Here is a 23,528-nt window from a genome sequence, read left to right as displayed (position 1 = left end):
GATCCCTCTCACAGTTACTGTTTTTGAGCCAGGTCTTGCTTAATCTGTACTTATACCTTTGATTATTCCTGCCTAAATGTAAAGTTTTGCTTTTCTCCACATTAAAATTCATTTTGTTGGATAGGGCCCATTGTTTAAGTTTGTCAAGATCTTTTTGGATTCTGAGTTTGTCTTCTGGGGTGTTGGCTAATTGTAAGAAGATGACCAGCCTCAACTTCTATAACATAGTCTAGTCCAGGGACCTTCCCTGGTTAAAATGAACACTGTGAATAATTGTAGCATATCACACATGGCAAACAGAGCCATTTGTAACAATTCAAATATTCTTGAGGGAAGATCTTGCAGATATGATTTCAAGGCTGGGACTGATTTGTTGTAAAGCTAAACTATGAGTTATTGTAATGTAGAAATAAACTGAATACTAAAGCTAAAGCCGCTTCAGAAGTTAAGAATAAAATCAAATATTCGGTTTCGGCTCTGTTATTTCCTAGAATCTAGTATTTGAATATGTAACTGGTACTTATTTCTGATTTCTGATTAGATTATTACTCTTAAATATGAAATGTCAATTAAATGTCTTCTATATTAACATTATTATCTACACAATTGAAATATATTTACGATAGGTCCCTAACATTTTTTATATTTATTCCTGAGCCTTTGTTTCTAGCCTTTGGTCTTGAAATGCTTTTTTGTTCTTTATATAGTGTTGCACATAATAGATTTTTTCAGCAGGATATTTATCTCTTATATTTAAATTAACTGAAGAAAGAATTGTAGTATATCTGGCACAATTGGATATGTTAGCTTTCAGGAAATAATGTTCTAGGAAAAACTATCTTGATTTAGTTGGCAAAAAATAAGTTAAAAATAACTGAAAGTGGGATATTAAATATTTAACATATTTTACTGTCTCTGAAACAAATATTTACTGAACAGCTGATACTCTGCATTGTTAGTCAAACTTTTTACCATTTTAGCTACAGAAACCTGAGTTCCATAACTTCATAACTTCCTGCAATTAGTCAAAGGACTATTAACCAGATGAGAAAAGGTAAAGAAATGATAAACAGAATCAAAATGTCAAACTTTTTTCAATTTAATGCAGTCAATTTAAATAATTACATAAGTGTCTGAAAATCAAATAATCAAAATATTAAACTGTCATTGTTATATAAATTCAGTCCTCAAAAAGGTTTTTTATTTTTATTTAAGTATGTCATTTAAGAAGACTTACCTTGGCAACATGAAAAGCAACCTGAGACCTTTCTATTTTATTCTATAAGTGGATTCTTGAACCAGGAAGAATAGTGTGTTTTAAAGCTATAGTCTAAGATTGCACATCTGGAAAGCCTAACACACTTAAAAGAAAATGGGAAATTATAAAAAGAAAGTATTCCTTAGTAAATATAGTAATTTAGTAATGCAGGTCAGATATGTATTCTTCCCTGAATGGAAAAGAGAGGATTTAGGACTGACAGGTGGTCCTGAGACACACTGTCTGAGGTTCTATCTATTCCCAGCTTTGAGGATTTAAGCTTCCCCCCCCTTCCTTTCTACAGTTTGCTGTGGTTATCTCAAGATTAGTTGATAACTTGACATTATGGCAATAAGACATGATTTTAATAAAACAATTAGAAGGATAGCCCGGTTTTTTTATTGGTTCCCAAAATCACTGGGGAGTCCAAGGAGGAGACATTTTAAACTTCTCTGGAAAACTTCTGGTAAGTTTCTTTTATTTTTTTTTCTTGCAACAAATACTCATTTGATCATAATAGAGCTAAAATTTCTTTATTTTTCAGTTTTGTTAAACTACCTATTTCAGATAATGTTCTAGGTCTCAGGTTATTCTAAGCAGATTTACTGTTTGAATATGATCAAAGGGATCTACTCCTTGATTTGAGCCCAAACATCTCTATGTAATATAATGAACTCCATTTGAAACTTCTGAAATTTCAAAAGTGATCTGCCATTAGGCTTAGAAGGCTGTGAAAAAAGAAAAATGCATTCCATCTACTGTTCTCTTCATAGGAATGGTTGTGCTGCAGTTTGAATTATTTTGTAAGTGTGTTACTACTGCATCCCAACCTGGAAAGTGCTGAAAAATCCTAGTAATTACCTAATCACATGCCTTTATTTTATTTTTTTTATTAACTTAAAACTTGTTGCTTCTTATTAAAACCTAAAATATATTAACTGAAGCTGATTCAAAAGAAATCATCTTAGAATTAAAAAGTTATTTTCATAGTTGTGCATATCAAAATTTTGCTGCTGTTGTCATATAAAAAACAAAGTTCTTTCCCAATTATTTGTCCATCAATCCCAAAAGGAGCATCTCTGATTTCAATTGTGAGTCTTCATTAAGTCTTTCAGAACTTCTGAATCAATGTTTATATTTAAATCCAATTTTAAAGCTTTTTTACATGTCCACCAAGCATGATAACAAGTTCCTTCTTGTTGATCACATTTCCAACATATATTTAGATAATCCAATTATCTACAATAAGTCACAGGGATGACATAGTCATAGCTCTAATAAAAATCTATTTCTAATTTTATAATCTTCCTTTATAAAATAAGGTGGAAGGAACTTTGTCGCTATTTTTATTGGCAGTATTTGTAGACAAGTGAATATCAGTCATATTTTATCACTATATAAAGTTTCCATGGGTGATGGCTCCAAAGAGTGGAAAACTAAACACTATTTTTCATTTCTTTTAGTCTAAAACATATAGTTCAATTAAGTTTCTTTTATAACTTCATGGTAGTCATCTCCACAAAGCTAATTCAGTTTGCTGGGACACAGACTTTCAATTATTTGGGACTTAGATGGACCACATTTTTTTCTTCTTGCCTCTCTTCAGCAATCTTACTTTTCCCCTTTGGATGAATACTCAGCCGTATTCAACAGTACTCAACAGTATTCAATCACTGTTGATCTGTTGAATATCTGTTGAACACACATTTTTTTCCTCTTATTTTAAACAGCAAAGTTATACTTTTTAATGGGTAGGTACTCGAACACCTATGTATACTTTTAGACAGGATTATATCCAACTATAATTAAAACTGTTAAAATCAATTCTAAATAATAATTTAAAAAGCACTACCTGTAATAACTTCCTATCTTTCTTGGCAGGATTGCTATATATTTTATTGATCCCATTAAAGTTAATGTGCATTATATCTTCCAAAAGACACAGAAGCCCGTTAAAGCTGACATTCTAAAATGTAATTTTGTTCTTTAAAATCTTAAATTGGGAATGAAGGGAATGAATTCAATTTTCTGTTGTCATGTTGCCTATCAGCACTAGGGGGCAATAAATAATAAACTAAACATGCTATTTATTTTTGATAGTTTTATTATTTATTAAGGAAAAGCTATTTTTAAACTTTGTTCCATCCTGATTAGAACTATGATAGAAAACAGTTCTGTCAGTTTTCAGAAATCATGGTTTGTATAAAACAACATATTTTGAGTAAACAGAATGTTCCATTCAAACAATTGATATAGTCTATTAAGAAATACAAAATAATTATTTCATATTTTTAATCATTATTTTTATGAACATCTACCTGGATTATTCTCCACATCAGCTTCTAAAGATAGTTTATAATTTAAAAACTAATTATAAAATAAACGGATTCGACTCCCTAGCATTGAAGCATCAGTAATCTCTATAGGTTGATGATGCCCTCCCAAACCTTTGGAGGGTGGGCATTAAATAATATATCAGGAGATCAGATAAGCAAAATGTCAGAGGTAGATATGTTTTAATCATATTTAATACTTACTCTCCTTATGCAGATTTATGGGCATGTCAAACCAGTTAAATCAAATCAGAATTATACTGCACAAATTCATAAAGACTACAATAAAATTAGCAGTTGCTGAGCAGTGGCAATAGCATCTGACTGTTTTTATTAGCACCAGCAAGCTCAATTATCCTATTCTGCTTGGGAAGTGTCTGTTCCTGCCTCTACAGCCCTGCAGATGTTCTATGATGGGAACAGCCCTATATAAACTATCAAGCAAAATCAATCTAGAAATGAAGAAAAAACAGGTAACAGGTATGTGGCAGTTGAAGGTGAACATTTACAATACATTCCAGGAGTATATATGGATTGTATATATAGAATTATAATGGCAGTTTTCAGGTTTTTTTCTCATAATTCTCTTTGGACTTTGGATTATAATACAACCTGGTCATTCAGTAGAACTAAACTTTGAGGCATGCTCTGCTACATTGCAGCCATATCCTATTAGTATGTCTAGAATCAAATACGTGAATAACAATTATCACAGCATTGTATTATTACATTAATTCAATATTCAAGGGAGTCATTTTCTGTTATTGATCTGGTAGTTTTTGAATCACAGTAAGGCCATCTTCAACTATCATTCAAAGTTTTCAGAAATGTTTAAGAAAAAGAGTTGAATAATCATATATAGGTAGTAAAATGATTTTTGCAGTAAACTGTTTATAGTGCTACATGATGCTTATTTTATGCAGGTCTGCACAAAAAAAATCAAAAGACTTTTAAAAAATATCATAATACATAATTCCTGCATTATTGATTTTGTTTCTGAGAGCAAAATTACCCATGATAATTTATTTCCTATGCCAGTTTTGAAACAGGATGGGGAATTAAAATGTTAGCAAATGTTGAAGATGCTGTAATAGCATTCAGTTCAATCTCATGTTATTATTTTTAACAAAAAAAGACAATTTAATACATAGTTTAGTTTTCAGTGGCTCTAGTGATATCTGGTAATTCCAATTCTTCTGGCCTCCTAAAGCCATGTGTGTGATATACTTGGGTTTTATATTCCTACCATTGAGGTTAACTGCAGGGAAAATGAAAATGTGCTATTGCTGTCAATAATCTCAGAAAATAATGAATGCTACATTAAATTACAAAGATAAATGGGGGTGAGGTCATTGTATCAGTAATACAAAGACAGTTTGGGTCTGAAATATGAATTATTCTCAAGATATTCAAAGTAAAATAGAATGTGAGAATTAAAGCAAATCTAGCAAAACACATTTCTTAATGTGATTCTTATCCTATTGGGGTATAAATAAACCACCATTCATTAGTTTTAATTATCAAAGTATGGAACACTATTATAAATAGCATATTAGGTTTGTGAAATACCTCTTTCTTAGCAATGTGCAATGACTATTACAGCATTTGTGAAGGAAACTTCTCAAATCTGCTGTGACTCTGGCTTGCTAAAGTCATAATATAAAACACATAGGAAAGTTGAAATATTTAATGTATTAAGATGTATTACTGAATATTTAATTGTTATCCTACATATTAAAAAGTGAAATAAATCCTTACTGATTAAATAGCACAATGAAGCTTAAGTTTTCAATATTACACAAAAAAAAAAAACCACCCCACTGCTTCTCCAGGAGCATTTCTCTTGAAATTATATTCAAGTGGACATTCAATACTTCTAGAACTAAAATGATTTTTACTTAAAAGTAAAAAAAAAAGAAGCCTCTGATGATCGTGTGGCATGGTGGGGGGGGGCACAGGGATTTTTGCTACCGGTTCTCCAAACCACCCGCTGCCATCGCTACTGGATTGGGCAATCCGGTCTGAACTGGGAGCATTTCACCCCTGTACTAAACCAATTTGCTAACTGATCCGGAACCCATTGCTGTTATCACTGAAGAATCTCTGGCTTCCGAAATAAACCTCCTTTCTGATAGCTCACTTCTCATTATTTTGTCTGTCAGCACTGATTGCGTTATCCTGGGTGGAGAGACTGAGATAACTTTTCTTCCATCAATTTGGTGACCATGACATCCCAGCTAACCTAGTCATTGGACTGGGCCCGGAGAGTCACCACCCTGCTGGCAACAGACCTCCTTCATCTGTGGGTGAGCTCCACGGACCCTGCCCTGGTGGCACAGAGTAGTAAAGGGAGTTTTTGAGTCTTGCGCTCAATAGCTGATTGGAAAGGAGCTAAATTAAAAATTGTTGGGAAAACCCCAGTGGGAGTGAAAGGATGTGAGTGTGTGTAAAGGGCTTTTTCTCCAACCACAACTGGATCCTACTCTCTCCGTGCCTTTCCATTTTTTTAAAACAAGTTTTATTAATTTTTTCTTTTACATACATATTTTATGAACAGAGTGTTGACCAGGTCACATCTTATACATCTTGTAAGTTATATATTGATTTTTATAGTCTATTCCAATCTTCCTTTTTGTTTTTTCCAAATACAATTTACATATTTCGGTTTCAGCCATAATATTCTTTTTCCCTACATCTTTATCTTATCTTAATCTTTCTTAATACATAATATGTAAACAATATCACCATCCGCCCTTCAATTCCTATTTTGTTAGCATAACATCAATTAATTATCTTATTTCTTTATTTATAAAATATATTTCTCAGAATCCCCATCACACTTTTTGTCTATAAACTATGTGCTTCATCGTATTTAATTCTTAGATTGAAACCCTTTAACTTAATTAACCTTCCACATCTTATTTTAATCTCTTCTTAGTACATAAGCAATATCACTATCCACCCTTAATTCCTGATTTCTTACTATAGCATCAATTATTTTATTTCATCATTTACATGTTTTATCAAAATCCCTATTGCACTTTTTATCATTTCAATTTTGTCTCTTGATTTCAGTTATTTTCATAATTGAACCAAATTGCCATTTCATATTTCATCTGCTGTTCTGTTTTACAATAAACAACATACATCATCATATTCGTTTCTTACATTCCCAATTAGTAATATTAATACAGTTCCCTTAGATCTACTAATAGATCTAATAGATAATAATTAGTAGATCTAATCTACTAACCTTCTGACCACTACAACCCACTGCAGGGAGGCGGAATCAATTAAATGGTTCCGCCCCAGGCGCCTGATGGATCCTGATAGTTTCCGGATGGAGCTTGGGCCATTTCCTGAGACCTTGGCTCATGACTCAGCTGAAGACCTAGTGGCGTCCTGAGATAGGATGGCTGCTGGTGCTTTAGACCGGGTCGTGCCTTTGTGGCCTCTGACCTGGCGTCGAACCTACCCAGCTTCTTGGATCTCTGATGAGCTGATGGGGATGAAACGTCGGAAAAGATGCCTAGAGAGCAGTTGGAGGAACAGCCGTTCCGAATCTGATTGAACACTAGTTAGATCTTATATTAAGACCTACTTAGTGGTGATAAAAGCGGCAAAATGTAACTATTTTTCCACTCTTATTGCATCGGCAGATAATCGCCCAGCCGCCTTGTTTAGGATTACCCGCTCTCTACTCCAGCTGAGAGTCCGGGAAGACCCTCTGCATGGACGAGCTGAGGATTTTGCACAATATCTGCACGATAAAATCGCTCAGATTTGGGAAGGCTTGGACTCTAACTGGGTTAATTCGGATGAAATGACGAGGGCAGATCTTGAGGACATTATCTGGGATGAGTTTGATACTGAGACTCCTAAGGACATGGACAGGTTACTGGGGAAGCTGAATGCGACCACATGTTTATTGGACCCGTGCCCTTCCTGGCTAGTGCTGGCTACCCGGGAGGTTACACGTAGCTGGCTCCAGAGAATTATTAACGCTTCTCTGAGCGAGGGATTCTTACCTCCTGCCTTGAAAGAGGCGGTGGTGAGACCCCTCCTTAAGAAGCCCTCTCTGGATCTGGCTGTTTTAGCAAACTACCGTCCAGTCTACAACCTTCGCTTTTTAGCGAAGGTTGTCGAAAGTGTGGTGGCACGACAGCTCCCACAGTACCTGGATGAAGCTGTCTATCTAGACTCATTCCAGTCCGGCTTCAGGCCTGGATACAACACAGGAACAGCATTGGTCGCATTGGTTGGTGATCTCTGGAGGGCTCGGGATAAGGGATGTTCCTCTGTCCTGGTTCTATTAGATCTCTCAGCGGCTTTTGATACCATTGATCATGGTATCATTCTGCACCGGTTGGAGGGGCTGGGAGTGGGAGGCACCATATTACGGTGGTTCTCGTCCTACCTCTCTGACAGGTCGCAGTCAGTGTTGACAGGTGGACAGAGATTGACCTCGAGGCCCCTTACTTGTGGGGTGCCCCAGGGGTCGGTCCTCTCGCCTCTCCTGTTCAACATTTATGTGAAGCCGTTGGGGGAGATCATCCATGGTTTTGGGGTGCAATGTCATCTGTATGCTGATGACACTCAGCTGTACATCTCCACCACAAACCACCCCAATGATGCCCTTGAAGTGATGTCCCAGTGCCTTGAGGCCGTATGGGTCTGGATGGGGAGAAACAGGCTTCGACTCAACCCTTCCAAGATTGAGTGGCTGTAGCTGCCGGCGTCCCGGTACAGCCAGTTAGTCCCATCACTAACTATTGGGGACGAGTCATTGACCTCCGCAGAGAAAGCTTGCAATTTAGGCATCCTCCTGGATGCACGACTGTCTTTAGAAGATCATATAACAGCCGTGGCCAGAGGAGCTTTCTATCAGGTTCGCCTGATTCGCCAATTGCGTCCCTTTCTAGACCGGGACTCATTACGCACAGTCACTCAAGCCCTCATCATTTCCCAACTTGACTACTGCAATGCTCTCTACAAGGGGCTCCCCTTGAAGTGCACCCGGAAGCTCCAACTGGTCCAGAATGTGGCCGTGCGAGTAATTATGGGAGCAACATGGCGCTCACATGTAACACCTCTTCTACGCGAGCTGCACTGGCTTCCGGTGGCCTTCCGAGTGCGCTTCAAGGTGTTGGTTCTTACCTTTAAAGTGCTCCATGGTTTAGGACCTGAGTACTTCCGAGACCACCTGCTGCAACTGATAACCTCCCACCAACCAATATGCTCTCACAGAGTAGGCCTACTCATAGTACCATCATTAAAACAATGTCGTTTAGTAGTTCCAAGGGAGAGAGCCTTCTCTGTGGGAGCACCTACTCTTTGGAACAAAATACCCCCTGGAATACGAATAATCCCAGATCTTCGCACTTTCCGATGTGCCCTGAAGACCTTTCTGTTTCAACAAGCAGGGCTAGCATAAACATCTAAATTCTATGCCAAGGTCTTAGCAGATACACTAAGTTGACTCAATTTATTATTTACTGTTTATTAAAAAAAAATATTATATGTATATGAAATCTTATTCTGTTCACCGCCCTGAGTCCTTCGGGAGAAGGGCGGTATAGAAATTCAATTAATAATAATAATAATAATAATAATAATAATAATAATAATAATAATAATATATACCTTATTTCCCTTCCACTTTTCCACTATTCTTCCCCTTTTAACCATTTTCTCTTGGTCACTCCAAAATTCCACTTCTTAATAATTTTCTCCTTTCATCCCATTCTCTTAACTTTTTCTTTTTTTCCTTTTCTTTTTATATTTCTTTTATTTTTTTTATTGAAAAAGTTTTACAATTACATTTTCTCCCCAATTTCCCCCCCAACCCTCCCTGACCTCCCTAACCCTCCCTAACCCCCCTAACCCTCCCCTCCCCTCCAGACTTCCTCAGAATATAATCCAAATCAAAATCCCCTTTTTATAAAACTTGAACCCATCCACCCCCTATATATTTTTCACATCTTCACAAAATTCTACTATTCTATCTCTATATAATACTTTCAGTTAAAAGCTATCTGATATTTCCTAGTTTGATATTTATTCTGCACATAATCTGTCCACTTTTTCCACTCCCATACATAAGTCTCTTGTGAGCGATCTTTTAAATATGCTGAAATCTTCGCCATCTCTGCAAAACTGGCCATCTTCAAAGTCCATTCTTCAATAGTAGGCATAGCTTCATTTTTCCAATATTGACCTATCAGTAATCTCGCTGCTGTTATCATATGCAATATCAGTTTTGTTTCACCCAATGTAAAACCTTTAACTATACCCAATAAGAACAATTGTGGAGAAAACTGAATTTTTTTCTTCAAAACATTCTGCATAACCCACCAGATTTTTATCCAAAAAGCCTTCACCTTCTTACAAGTCCACCACACATGATAATATGTAGCATCTAGGCAGTCACATCTCCAGCATTTTGGTTGAACATTAGGGTACATGCACGACAATTTCTTAGGATCTAAATGCCATCTATAAAACATTTTATAAAAATTTTCCCTCAAATTCTGCGACTGTGTAAATTTAACATTCTGAACCCATATTTTTCCCATGTTTCCAACATCACTGGTTCTGCAAAGTTTTGTGCCCACTTTATCATGCAATCTTTAACCAATTCAGTTTCTGAATCCCTTTCTAACAAAACATTATAAACCCTTTTAATATGCATTAATATGACCTTTCTCTTTTATATGTCTAACCAATTCTTCCTCATGCATCATTATACCAGTTTTTTGGTCCTCTTTCCATCTCAATTGAAGTTGATTATACTGTAACCAAGTTAAATTAATCCCTTCTTCCAACAGCGTTTCTAAAGTCTTCAGTTGCCATCTGCCCGCATCTGCAAAAAGAACTTCTTTATATAAACCCCCCCCGAGTGACATTATATTTGTATTCCACATGATATGACCAAGATCCAGCCATAACGGTATTTTGTAATCCCATTTGAGTCGGTGATTCTTCCAAACTCTCATCAAAGAATCTCTAAGTATGTGGCTTTTGAATACTTTATCCACTTTGTTCTCATAAAATAAGTAAGCATGCCAACCAAATTCAAGATCAAAACTTTCTATATTCTATATTCAGTATCCCAGTCTTTTTCCTTCCAAACCAGTCACTTGCTTGCGTCAAAGCTGCTGCTTCATAATATAATTGTAGGTTTGGAAGTTTAAGACCTCCCCTTTCTGGAACATCTTGCATAATTTTCAGTTTAACTCTCGGCTTTTTCTCGTTCCAGACAAACTTTCTCAGTCCTCTTTGCCATTCTCTCAGTTGTTTATCACTTTTAAGCACCAGAATCATTTGAAACAAAAAAAGAAATCTTGGCAAAATGTTCATCTTAACTGCTGCTATTCTTCCAAGTAGAGACAGCTGCAGTTTTTTCCAGGTCTCCATATCTTTCTGTACCTCTCGCCACAACACCTCATAATTATTTTGAAACAGTTTCATATTTGATTCTGCAACCTGAACTCCTAGATATTTAACCTTTGGTACTATCTCAAAACCTGCCCTGCTTTCAAGTTCCTGTTTTCGATCTTGTGTCATATTTTTAACTATCATCTTAGTTTTTTTCTGGTTCAATCTAAATCCTGATACTGTACCATATTGATCTATAATGTCTTTCATCTGGATTATTGATTCCATCGGCTGTGTTAGGGTAACAACCAGATCATCTGCAAATGCCCTTATTCTATAATCCTCTTGCCTTATCACTATTCGTTTCAAGGTACTCGAGTCCCGTATTGTATTCAACAAGACTTCTAATGTTAAAATAAATAACAATGGGGATAACGGACAACCTTGTCTTGTTCCTTTTTCAATTTTAAACTCTGTTGTCAAACTTCCATTAATAATAATCTGTGCCTTTTGTTCTTGATAGATTGCTGAAACCGCCTGTATAAATTGATCCCCAAAATCCATCTTTTTAAAAGTCTTTAGTAGAAAATTCCAATCCACTCTATCAAAGGCCTTCTCCGCATCCAAGAAGACCAGCACTGCAGGGATCTGTTTATTCTTCTCAAGATATTCCAGTAAATCTATAACTTGCCTTACATTGTATATTTATTGTATCTTTTCTCCTGAATCCTTTTTCTAACTTTTGGGTCTATTACTCGCATAATTCTCCCCAAGCTTTTTCCTAATCTTTTTCCATTTTCTTCTCTTCCCTTTGATTGATTCTTTTTTGGGGGATATTCCCCACTATCCACTCTTTTTTTGCCACTGTAAAGCCCAGTGTAATCACCTAACTTTTTACATTCAATTCCTTTTCCTTCAGTATTATTTTCTTGCTTCTCGTTTATATTCTCTTTTTCCTGTTTTGTGTGTTCTAGCAAAATTTCTGATTTTTTGTTGCCCTTTAATGATTCACACATGTTTTTAAACATCTCCATTAATTCCTCACACATCCAAGATTCCATGTTGTCAATTTAAACAATTGTTAATATTTTAGCTTATATTAAATTAAGATTTTAAAGTCCATATAGTTTCTTTTTTATTTCCAGATAATATCCAGTTCAAATGTTTGTCCAATCTACTCTAATTTAAAGCTTTTTAATTTACCACCTCTGTTGAAAGTCAAGACCAAGCAATTAAAAAAAAAAATCAAATATTTCTTAAAAGTTCTCAAAGTTTCTTTTAGTAGTCAAGGTCACTGCTTTCAATTTTCAGGCCAGTCTTGTAATGCTTTCTTTCCACCAGCAGATGTCTCTCTCCAACCCACAATGTTCTCAGAACAACAAAGTATCAAGCTTACAAAAGTATTTTAAATCCACATAGAAAATACTTCCCCTCGGATTTCTTTTCCTTTTATTATTTTTAATTTCGCCAAAATCAGTTTTAAGTCCAGTTATAAAATTTCCTTTCTTGGGCTTTAATATTTTAACTTCCTCTTTGTTCTTCCTTCAAGTGTCAAAACTGTCAAAAATATTTCAAATCCTCATAAAAAGTACTTTCCCTCAGGTTTCTTTTTCTTGTATTAATTTTAATTTCTCCAAATCCAATTTTAAATCCAGTTATAAAGTTTTCTTTCCTAGGCTTTAGTACTTCAACCTCCTCTTTGTTCTTCTCCCTCCATTAAAATTTCCAGGTGCCAATTAGCCGCACATTTCCGCTCTGGGACACCTTTAAAGTTTTTTTAAAATGTCCTTTTTTACCTGTAAGTTGGCCAATCACTCACCCGGTACCAGCACTCCTTTCAAATACTGCTCCTGCACAACTGCTTATTCCAGTTACCCCACTTCAGAGCGGTCATTTTTTAATGGCCGCTGTCCCCCGCCGCCAGTTCGAAGAGCTTCCTCTGACCCTGAGGAACTTGCCTGTTCCTCTTGGTCATCTGAGGTGCTTCTCCTTCTCCATCGTCCCTACAGGACAATTCCGGTCCGAAGACCCCCCAACAGCGGTTTGTCCGGCTGGATATTCATGGAGCTTGACGGAGCCCGCTATTTTCCAGCTGGTCTTGCTGCGATGCTTCCAGTTTCTCTCTCTCCATGCCTTTCCTAGCCACACCCAGACCCACTGCTACTCTCACCAGACCATGACCGGTTGGCTCAGGCCAAAACTGAAGCCAACCCATATACCTTACTGATATTTCTGAGCTGAACTCTCTAAATCAAGGTGCCCTGAGGAATCCCAAGTTGGCACAAGCACCTTTTCCTCACCTGATAATGAAGGGCCAAAGCTTATGGGCCCCCTTGCTAAGTAAACCTGTACCTGGATGGGCCAACTCAAGTACATCCTGACCCACATGCCTTTCTCCCCATCTGATCTAGTAATCTGGAGGAAAGATATTCTCCCTTTTAAATCAGACCCCCAGTCAGGAATACCCTAAAATCCATCATAGACAGCCACAACCCATCATAGGGAAACTTGACCCAATTATTCCATATCTTCCTCATGAAGGATGAGCTGTTAAAATTATTTGAAAAAACTGAGAAAATTGCCAGGCTACCAATAATAACAACCCCACACGGCAGGTCGCCCCTGTAAGGGTCACCTGGCACTAAATCATTCAGACTGGAACTACAACACTACTAATCACTGGGGTGAATATAATGGAGCCAAGGACAACATATTAGAGGCTCTACAAGAAATAGGACGAAAACCTCTCAATTGATGAGTTCTAACAAACGACCCAGAGGGAAAATGAAATGCCTGATGCTTTCTGGGTTCCTAGAAGCAGGCGTGGCTTATGTCCACTTAGACCTAAATTGGCAGAAGGATCAGAGAATATTAGCCTCTGCTTTCGTTGATCAGTCCACTAAGGGTATTAAAGGGCATTTTCACAAGATAGTTGTCAGGGTTCCAATGGATGCCCTAATTAAATCATGAGTCTTGTGCCAAGCTTCAAAAGAAATCCAGTTATTTATTAGGAGCTTCATGTCAGCACGTTCCCAAGTGAAGCCAGTTCTGACCCTACATAATTTATGCTCTGATTATGACCCTGTTTCCCCCCTCCCCCCAGGGTGTGTCATCAATCACATTCTCCAACGGAGCAATTTCATGAGTTGTAGAAGTCACTCCTCTTTGGCTGCTGTAGGTAACTCTGGGATACCCCCAGTAGTGAAATCCTCTGTGGATTGCCACTGGTTTGCTGTCCACCGCATGCACGGCGTGCACCAAAAGCACGCTGCGCACGCTCATGCTCAGTGCATGCCGAAAGCACATTGTGTGCGCATGCACAGTGCACACCAAATGCGTGCTTCATGCGGAAATAGGAGACTTGGGAAGGTAAGTAGAACAGCAGGGGGGAAACAGCTGTGCCACGTGATTTAGCTTTGCCCTGCTTTCTAATGAATATAAACCACGTGGCACAGCTGATCGTCGGAAATACCGGTTCAGATAAACCAGTAGTTTTATCACTACCAGTTCGCCTGAACAGGTGCGAACCAGTAGCATTTCTCCTTATCTATCGTTTATTATTGGTCTGTGGTATCGCTAAGAAAAACCTTCCAGAGTTACACCCAAAGGGAGCTTATATCTATTAATTCTATACCTTATATTTCCTTATCACTTCTATATCTTATATTTCTTATGTTTTGTTTTTCCTACAGAGAGATGTACACACAATCAAAAGTTATGCTTATAGTCTTAAGAAATGATCTTAAGCTTCTATACAGTAATGTTTATATTTAAAGATATAGAGAACGAATTAATCAATATTTAAATCTAGATTTCGATTATATAGTTAGTTAGTTCAAATAGTCTTAACCAAGATCTTAAGTTTCTATACAATAGCTGGCCTTTTGACAGGTGGATAAGATGCTGGCGATGTGAGGAGGAGGGATGGCTCGATACAAAATACAGGCATTGTTTCAAGTGTGGCAATGAGGGGCATTACAGACAAGAATGTAAGTGAAGCTCCTCAAGACCACAAGACCACAACCTCCCTCCAAGAGCTCCATTTGCAAGGGAGCCCCTCCCAACCCAGAGAACTCAGAGAAGCTCAAAACGACCCCAACAGGTGCAAGTGTGATCTCCAGACACCCTGACTATCAGGGCAGCCAACAGAATTTCAGTCCATCTTCCCTGGCCTTGCCATTCCTTTAAGGAATGGCCAGAGGGTAAACCCCTTCTTACACTCACAATAGGAGGGAGAACATATGAGTGCCTGGTGGACACCCGGGCCACATCATCATTCATTACAAAAACTCTTTTCAAAGGATCAGTAGTCCCAGGGTCTAGGGACAACATAATCGGGATAGGAGGGAAATCCCTGCTGAATTTACCAACGAAATGAGGGTAGAGGTCGGCCCTTTCTCTCTAGATCAGGGGTGTCAAACTCACAGCATCATGGCGGCATCACATAACATATTGGGACTTTTTTCCCCTTCGCTAAACCGGATGTGGGTGTTGCCAGCCTGTGATGCATCCAGCCCATGGGCTGGGAATTTGACAGCCCTGCTCTAGATCGTTGCTTTACTGTTTGCCCCCAATCTTCACTGTTCCTGATGGGTAGAGATCTGCTGTGCAAATTCAAAGCCACTATTAAGTGCACCCCTGAAGGATTCATACTAGACATCCCAGCAAAACATGTACACTTGTATCAGCACACTTGGCTACAGAAAAGAATCAGCTGTATCAAGACCTAAGGGATCTGCCACCCTCGCTTTGGGGATGGAACTACACTGAGGTGAGGCTGTTAAAAGGAGCCACCCCAGTAAAAAACCAAACTAAGGCAGGACCACCTCCATGCCTCCCTGAATATAAAATCCAGGATGACGCAATTGAGCTGATCAGGAAGCTAATAAAAATGTATTTAGAACAGGAAGTTCTCCACAAATACACCTTTCCAAATGCACCTCTAATACTCCCATTTTTCCAGTCTGGAAGCCACGACCTGACCCAGATAGCAAACCAATCTTTCATTTTGTACATGATTTGGGACTCATTAATAACTATGTGGTACCGAGAGCCCCCGTAGTGCCAAATCCAGCAAACATAGTAATGGAAGTGCTAGTGTCAGCCACCTATTTCACCATGATGGACTTTTGAGCTGCCTTCTTTAGCATTCCAGTTGACCCCACCTCCCAGTATCTCTTTGGAAGAATCAGCAATATACCCGGCCTTGCCTTCCCCAAGGTTACACAGAGTCACCCATGCTTTTCTCCCAGATCTTGAAAGTCGACCTCTCCTCTATCTGACTTCCTCAAAATAAAACAATTGTCCAGTATGTGGACGATCTGTTGTTAGCTTCAGAATTCAAAGAAGATTGCCAAATTGACACCCATCATCTGCTCCTCTCTCTAGCTGAGAGAGGGCATAAAGCCTCATTAATAAAGCTGCAGTATTTACAACAGGAAGTGATCTATTTGGCATGTGTCATAGCCCCAGGGATCGAACTTACAGTAATTACAGACAGCTGGTGTTAATCACAATGCTTAGTCTGCTGAGCCACCAGGTTCCTGGGTTTCTTTCTTTCTTTTTTTGTATATGTTTTATTTGCAATTTTCCTTTAACAACCAACATATTTTGTAGACAATGTAATGACTGGGTCAATACATTTTTTACACAGTGCTGACAGCAATACTACAATTACATATATATAGTTTTTATCTTCCAACTTCTTAATATACTCATTGTAATTATATATTCTTTTATATATCAATATATATAATACTATTTTCCCAATTTGTACTTATTTTTTCCCTACTTGTTAGGGTTCTTCAAATTCACCTCTTTATCTTTAAACAATACTATTCTCTCTTTATGTTACTTTATCACTTTCTCCAAAAATATATTTAAACATCAATTACATTTCTTCATATAATGTGTTAAGTCATCAATATTTTAATATTTTAAGTATTACTCAAGTTCCACCATATTTCCAAAATCCCAGTTTTCTATAAACACCAATAAAACCAATTTTTAATAAAATTTAATCGATCCTGGGATTATAGCTCTAAATCCCCTGAATTTGTAATCCTTAAAAGCTATGAATTCCAATATTTTTTGCACACTGTTAATTTGCACATTTAAATATGCCTAATCACCGTCTTCCACCTCCTAATCTTAGTATATTTGGGGTTATAATAAATTCTATTATATATCTATATATGTGTTACTATTTTCCCAATTTATAATTTCTATTTGTTTCTATTAGTTTTTAAAACAATCACAGTATTACAAAATATTATGTCGCTATCCGTCATCTCTCAACCTTTTTAGAATTTCATCATTTATTGACTGGTCGATAGGAGATCGTTGGTGGCAGCAGATGGTCTCAAAGGTATCCAGGTCCTATGCCATGGAGCGCTTTAAAGGTGATAACCAACACCTTGAAGTGCACCTGAAAGACCACTGGGAGCCAGTGCAGCTCACGCAGGAGGGGTGTTATGTGGGAGCGCCATGCAGCTCCCGTCACTACCCGCGCAGCCGCATTCTGGACCAGCTGAAGTCTCCGGGTGCTCTTCAAGAGAAGCCCCATGTAGAGAGCATTGCCGTAGTCCAGGCGAGAGGTGACGAGGGCATGAGTGACTGTACACAGGAATCCCGATCTAGGAAGAGCCGCAACTGGCGAATCAGGCGAACCTGATAAAAAGTCCCCCTGGCCACAGCCGTCAGATGTTCCTCCAAGGACAGCTGCGTATCCAGGAGGATGCCCAAGTTGCGCGCCCTCTCCGTGGGGGCCAACGACTCACCTCCAATAGTCAGTGATGGAGTCAACTGACTATATCGGGATGCCGGGAACCACAGCCACTCAGTCTTGGATGGGTTGAGCCTGAGCCTGTTCCTCCCCATCCAGATCCGCACGGCCTCCAGGCACCGGGACATCACTTCAGGGGCATCATTGGGGTGGCCTGGGGTGGAGATGTACAGCTGGGTGTCGTCAGCGTACTGGTGGTACTTCACCCCGAAGCCACGGATGATCTCACCCAGCGGCTTCACATAAATGTTGAACAAAAGGGGTGAGAGAACTGACCCCTGAGGCACCCCACATATGAGGCATCTCAAGGTCGACCTCTGCCCCCCTGCCAACATGAACTGCGACCAGTCTGAGAGAAAGGAGGAGAACCACCGCAACACGGTGCCTCCCATCCCCAACTCTTCCAACCGGCGCAGCATGATACCATGGTCGATGGTATCAAAAGCCACTGAGAGGTCTAACAGGACCAGAGGAGCAACCCCTGTCCCGAGCCCTCCAGAGATCATCTACCAATGCGACCAATGCCGTTTCCATGCTGTATCCGGACCTGAAGCCCGACTGGAATGGATCTAGATAAGACATTTCCTCCAGGTATTGTGGAAACTGTCATGCGACCACACTCTCAACAACCTTCGCAACAAAGCGAAGGTTGGAGACAGGATGATAGTTGGCTAATACTGCCGTGTCCAGGGAAGGCTTCTTGAGGAGAGGCCTCACCACCACCTCTTTCAAGGCCGCAGGGAGGTAACCCTCACTAAATGAAGTGTTGATAATTCCCTGGAGCCAGCTTTGTGTAACCTCCCGGGAAGCCAGTACTAAGCAGGAGGGACACGGGTCCAATAAACATGTGGCCGCACTAAGTCTCCCCAAAATCCTGTCCATGTCATCAGGGGTCACAGAGTCAAACTCTTCCCAGATAACGTTCTCAAGACTATTCCTCGCCACCCTGCCTGAATCTACCCAGTTAGAGTCCAAATCCCCCCGAATCTGTGCGATTTTGTCATGCAGATATTGTCCAAATTCCTCAGCCCTGCCTTCCATCGGGTCCTCCCGCACTCCCAGATGTAACAGGGAGTGGGTCACGCTGAACAGGCCAGATGGACGATTATCTGATGACGCAATAACGGCGGAAAAGTAATTAAACTTTGCCGCCTTTATCGCCACTAGGTAGGTCTTAATATGCGACCTTACCAGTGTTCGGTCAGATTCAGTGAGACTGGTCCTCAACAGCTCTCTAGGCGTCTTTTCCGGTGCTTCATCTCCCTCAGCTCCTCGGTAAACTATGGAGCCCCACAGGATCGGCACCGGGTCAGAGGCCGCAAAGGCACGACTTGATCTAGAGCCCCCCCCCAGCCGCCTGGTCCCAGACAGCTACCAGGTCATCGACCGAGTCGTGTGCTAGATCCTCAGGAAATGGCCCAAGCTCCATCTGGAACCTATCCGGGTCCATCAGGTACCTGGGGCGGACCCACCTTATCGGTTCTAGTTTGTGTCTTAGGAGGTGGTACAGCTTTGGACAGTTGAGTGAAAAAATGGGCTAGGGCTCCATTCCTCAAAGTAGCACCTTTGTTTGGTTGTGGGGTTGTATATGGCTAGAGGAATAACTGGATTACGGGTTGACTGGAGGAAGTGAGTGTGCAACTCCTATTTAAGATGAGCATTTGTGCTGGAGTCACAGATGTGATGACAAGGGTCTTGACAATGATTGCATTAAAACAATATAAATTTCTTCTGACTGTTTTTTAGATTGTAAATACACGTGCCATTCTCACTGTCGAGACTTAGTACACCTGGACTATCAGCAAAATGGAAAATTGATGGATTGTAGCTCTGGATGTGACAATTCAATTGGTGCTGATCCTAGAACGGTATTACCATTTATTCTTACAGATTTTATTCCTTCCATTTTTCAGCTATATAATATAAAGGGAGAAATGTTGAGTTGAAGCTTTTATTGTGTTAGTATATGCATTAATGTGTTAATATATTATACTAACTTTTCTGAGATTTTCCTATCAAAGTACAATTAGGTCCACCTCTATGCAGCTTTTCTGAGATCAGTCAATATAATTTATGTGCTGCTATCTGCTGTAACATTGTCTAGGAGAGTAACAGTGGTATGTGTTCTGATTAATTGATTGTGTTACATTTCTGTTAGGTATATATTGTACTGTATTGTGTACAAATTGTTAGACTAGACTAAAATGGAACCAAGCCATTTTAAGCAAAATGTATATGGCTTATTGGTTTGAACATAGGATGCTATATGAACACAATTATGATTTGTTAAATTCAGATTGTTTAGCGTATTATGTAATCTTAAACAGATAGTTGATATTATTTTCTTTTTTAAAAAATCACTCAGCTTCTCTTGAGTGATTTTTTGTTGTAAAACAGAGTAAAAAAATCAAAATGACATTGATATAAATCTACATCTTAGAATATTTTACATCCATTTAAAATTTTAAATCCTGCTAAAAAATTTTTTTTCTGAGCAACTAGCATCCACTTAAGGTTTTAATATAAATATTAGAAGAGATCAGTGTTTGTCATGCTGTCTGGAGAATTCTGGGAATTGAAATCCATGCATCTAAAAGTTGCTGAGGTTGAGAAACACTGAAATAGATATAGAATGTTCTTGATTTACAATCATTGATTTAACAACCACTTGAAGTTGTAACAGTACTGAAAAAAGTGATTTATAATTGGTCCTTTCAGTTACGACCATCATAGCATCCCTTTGTCATGTGCTCACAATCCAGGTGCTTGGCAAATAGTTCACACTTACAACAATGGCGTCCTGCAGTTATGTGATTACCATTTGTAATATTTCCAGTTGATTTCTGACAAGAAAAATCAATGGGAAAGCCGGCAGGGAAGGTCATATGTAATGGGCGTGTGATGTTTCACTTAATGACTGCTGTGATTCACTTAAAAACTATGGCAAAAAAAGTCATAAAATCAAGTTTGGTCATGTGATGCCTCATTTAATAGCCAGAACATTTAACAATGAATTTTCTGATCCCAATTATGTTTGTAATTTGAGGACTATCTGTAATGCAGAATAACGGAGCATACACACCAAGTCTTCTATGGATACATAACAAAATATTTATCACGCTAAATGAGAAAAACTCCTTTGCCATTTAAGACTGCCATAGCAAACAAAGCCAAAAGGTAGGAAATCTGAGCAGAATAATCTAATAACAAAAGTACTGCCTTATGTACATCAGAATTGTTGCAATATTTTCAGGATCAGACTCAATAAGATCAACAAGAGTTAAAGATTTAACTATATATTCTTTTATTTACATTAGGCATTCTATATTCACTGAATATTCACAGATAGAAGCAGGGGAAATGGTGTAGGTAGCTCCTTATATATACAATGGGTGGAGCTATATGTGGGAGTGGTGAATTATGAATACATTAAGAAGTGAAGAATAAATTAACCCCTGATACCCTGTCTGTACACTATTTACACATTGGAGAATAAGGCATTTATATCTGACAAATCCCCCTCTAAATGCCGATTCGTTATACAACACCAGTTACATTCAGATTCAGGACAATACAAAACATACAACTTAGAGGTTAAGTATCTATGTTGTTTAGAAGGTAAAGGCTTCGTTAATATATCAGCTAATTGTTCTGAAGTGTCACAATGCACTGCTTTAATAAATCCATCCTGAGATAATTGTCTCACATGTTTAAATTTTATATCTATATGTCTGGACCTTTGTCCAATGGCATCAGATCTAGATATTTCAATGGCTGCTTTATTGTCTTCATGCATAACAAAAGGCAGAGCAGGTTTTTTCCAAACATCTGAAATTAAATCATTAAACCATACAAGATTATTTGCGGCCTTGGATAAACAAACATATTCCGCTTCTGTTGTTGAAGTAGCCACTAGTTCTTGTTTACCAGTGTACCAGTAGACTGGACAGTCATTTAAGAGAAATACATAACCAGATGTGCTTTTTCTGCATGAGGTGTCTCCAGCCCAATCTGCATCTGCATAACACGTAAGCTTTGGTTCTTTAATATCATTAGGTTCTAACATTAAACAAAAGTCTAGTGTACCTTTTAAATATCTTAAAATTCTTTTAACAGCTTCCCAGTGGTACATTGTTGGTTTGCTGACATGCCTAGATAATAAATTGAGTGGTAAAGTGATGTCCGGTCTAGTCCAGTTAGATATGTAAAGGAGTGAACCTATGATTGATCTATAGAATGTATTATCCTTGAACTCGGGAGAAGATTCATCAGAATTCCTTAGAAAGTCAGTTTGCATAGGGGTATCACAAGGTTTGGCATTGTTTAAGTTACATTTATTTAAAAGATCTATGATCTTATCTCTCTGGGTAAGTTTGAATCCCCCTTTTGTCTTATTAATTTGGACACCAAGGTATTTGTTTACCTTGCCTAAAGATTTCAATGAGAAATGTTCATTTAGTTTAGTTACAAAAGTTTCTCTTCTTTCTTTATGTTTTCCTATGTATAAAATGTCATCCACATAAATCAATACAAATTCAACGTAATCATCACCCCTCTTGACAAAGAAACAATTATCAGCAGTGGTAGCGTTGAAGTCCATGGTCTTAAGTACTTTTACTAAACAATCATACCATCGTTTACCAGATTGTTTTAGCCCGTATAAACTCTTGTTTAACAACCAAGTCTCATTTTTGTTTGTGTATGGACTATGAGGTGCTCTCACGTATATTTCTTTATCTAATTTTGCGTGTAGGTACGCAGTCTGTATGTCATATTGGAATACATCTAGATTGAGTGCTGAAGCTACCACTAGAGCTGTTTTGACACTCTCTGTTCTTACAGTGGGGGAATACGTGTCAGTATAGTCCTCTGGATATTTCTGTGCATAACCCTGTGCAACCAATCTAGCTTTGTATAGAGTATTTCCTCCCTCTAAATTCTTAATTTTATATATCCATCTGGTACCAATAATTGTCTTATCTTTAGGTGCAGATGCAGGTGTAAATACATTTAGTCCTTGTAAACTTTCCATCTCTTTCTTCATAGCTAATTCCCATTTTTCTTTTTCTTCGTGAGGAAGTTTTAACACTTCCTCGTATGTATTGGGTGTTGTTGGTTCACCATTCATGTGCATTACATAATCCTTGTATTTATTTGGCATTTGATTTCTGGTGTTTCTAATGATTTTTTCTGGTTTACTATCGTTATCATGCAAATATCTTGCTTCCTTTTTTGTTAGTGTATCTGTCTTTATTTTGAGTTGGCTATTTGTCCAAGTTTTGGTTTTGTTTTTATATTTGTTGGTATTTTGTTTTTCTATAGTCCCTTTCTCATGAGATTTTGTATCTTCATGTTTATTTGGGAATATCTCATTAAGATGTAATTTAGACCAGTTAGCTTGTTCATGGAACACAGCTGTTCTGGAGACTATAAATTTGTTGTTACTATCAATGAATCTGTATCCTTTAGTGCCAGTCTCATATCCCATAAATCTGAGTCTCCTGGACACATTTTCTCCCTTTCTTCTTAATTGCTTAGGTATGTGTACGTCTGCTGTGACTCCAAATATATGCATGTGTGCTAATTTTGGTTTTCTATTATACATCACTTCATATGGTGTCTTATTTATAATGCTGGACCATGTTCTATTTTGTGTGTAATTTGAATAATGTAAGGCTTCTGACCAGAACTGTTTGCTTAAGCCAGCATCTTCCAATGTGCATCTAATCATGGTTTGTAACGTGGAATTTTTTCTCTCTGCAATCCCGTTTTGGAA

The 23,528-nt window shown here is 38.2% G+C and overlaps 1 protein-coding gene across 1 annotated transcript in view; it reads left to right on the top strand.

The window, feature by feature from the left end:
• The first annotated feature begins 1,588 nt into the window (after nt 1-1,588).
• RASSF3 (Ras association domain family member 3) overlaps nt 1,589-23,528 on the top strand; it is a 120,154-nt gene continuing 98,214 nt past the window's right edge. The window contains exons 1-2 of the mRNA XM_087873190.1: nt 1,589-1,724; nt 19,499-19,620. Of these exons, the coding sequence (XP_087729316.1) occupies nt 1,604-1,724; nt 19,499-19,620 (243 nt within the window). The 5' untranslated portion in view covers nt 1,589-1,603. The remainder of the gene's footprint in view (nt 1,725-19,498; nt 19,621-23,528) is intronic.

Source organism: Pantherophis guttatus, chromosome 7, assembly GCF_059756535.1.
Source record: "Pantherophis guttatus breed Tessera chromosome 7, ASM5975653v1, whole genome shotgun sequence".
NCBI classification, from domain to species: domain Eukaryota; kingdom Metazoa; phylum Chordata; class Lepidosauria; order Squamata; family Colubridae; genus Pantherophis; species Pantherophis guttatus.
This window is presented reverse-complemented; position numbering and strand designations above follow the sequence as displayed.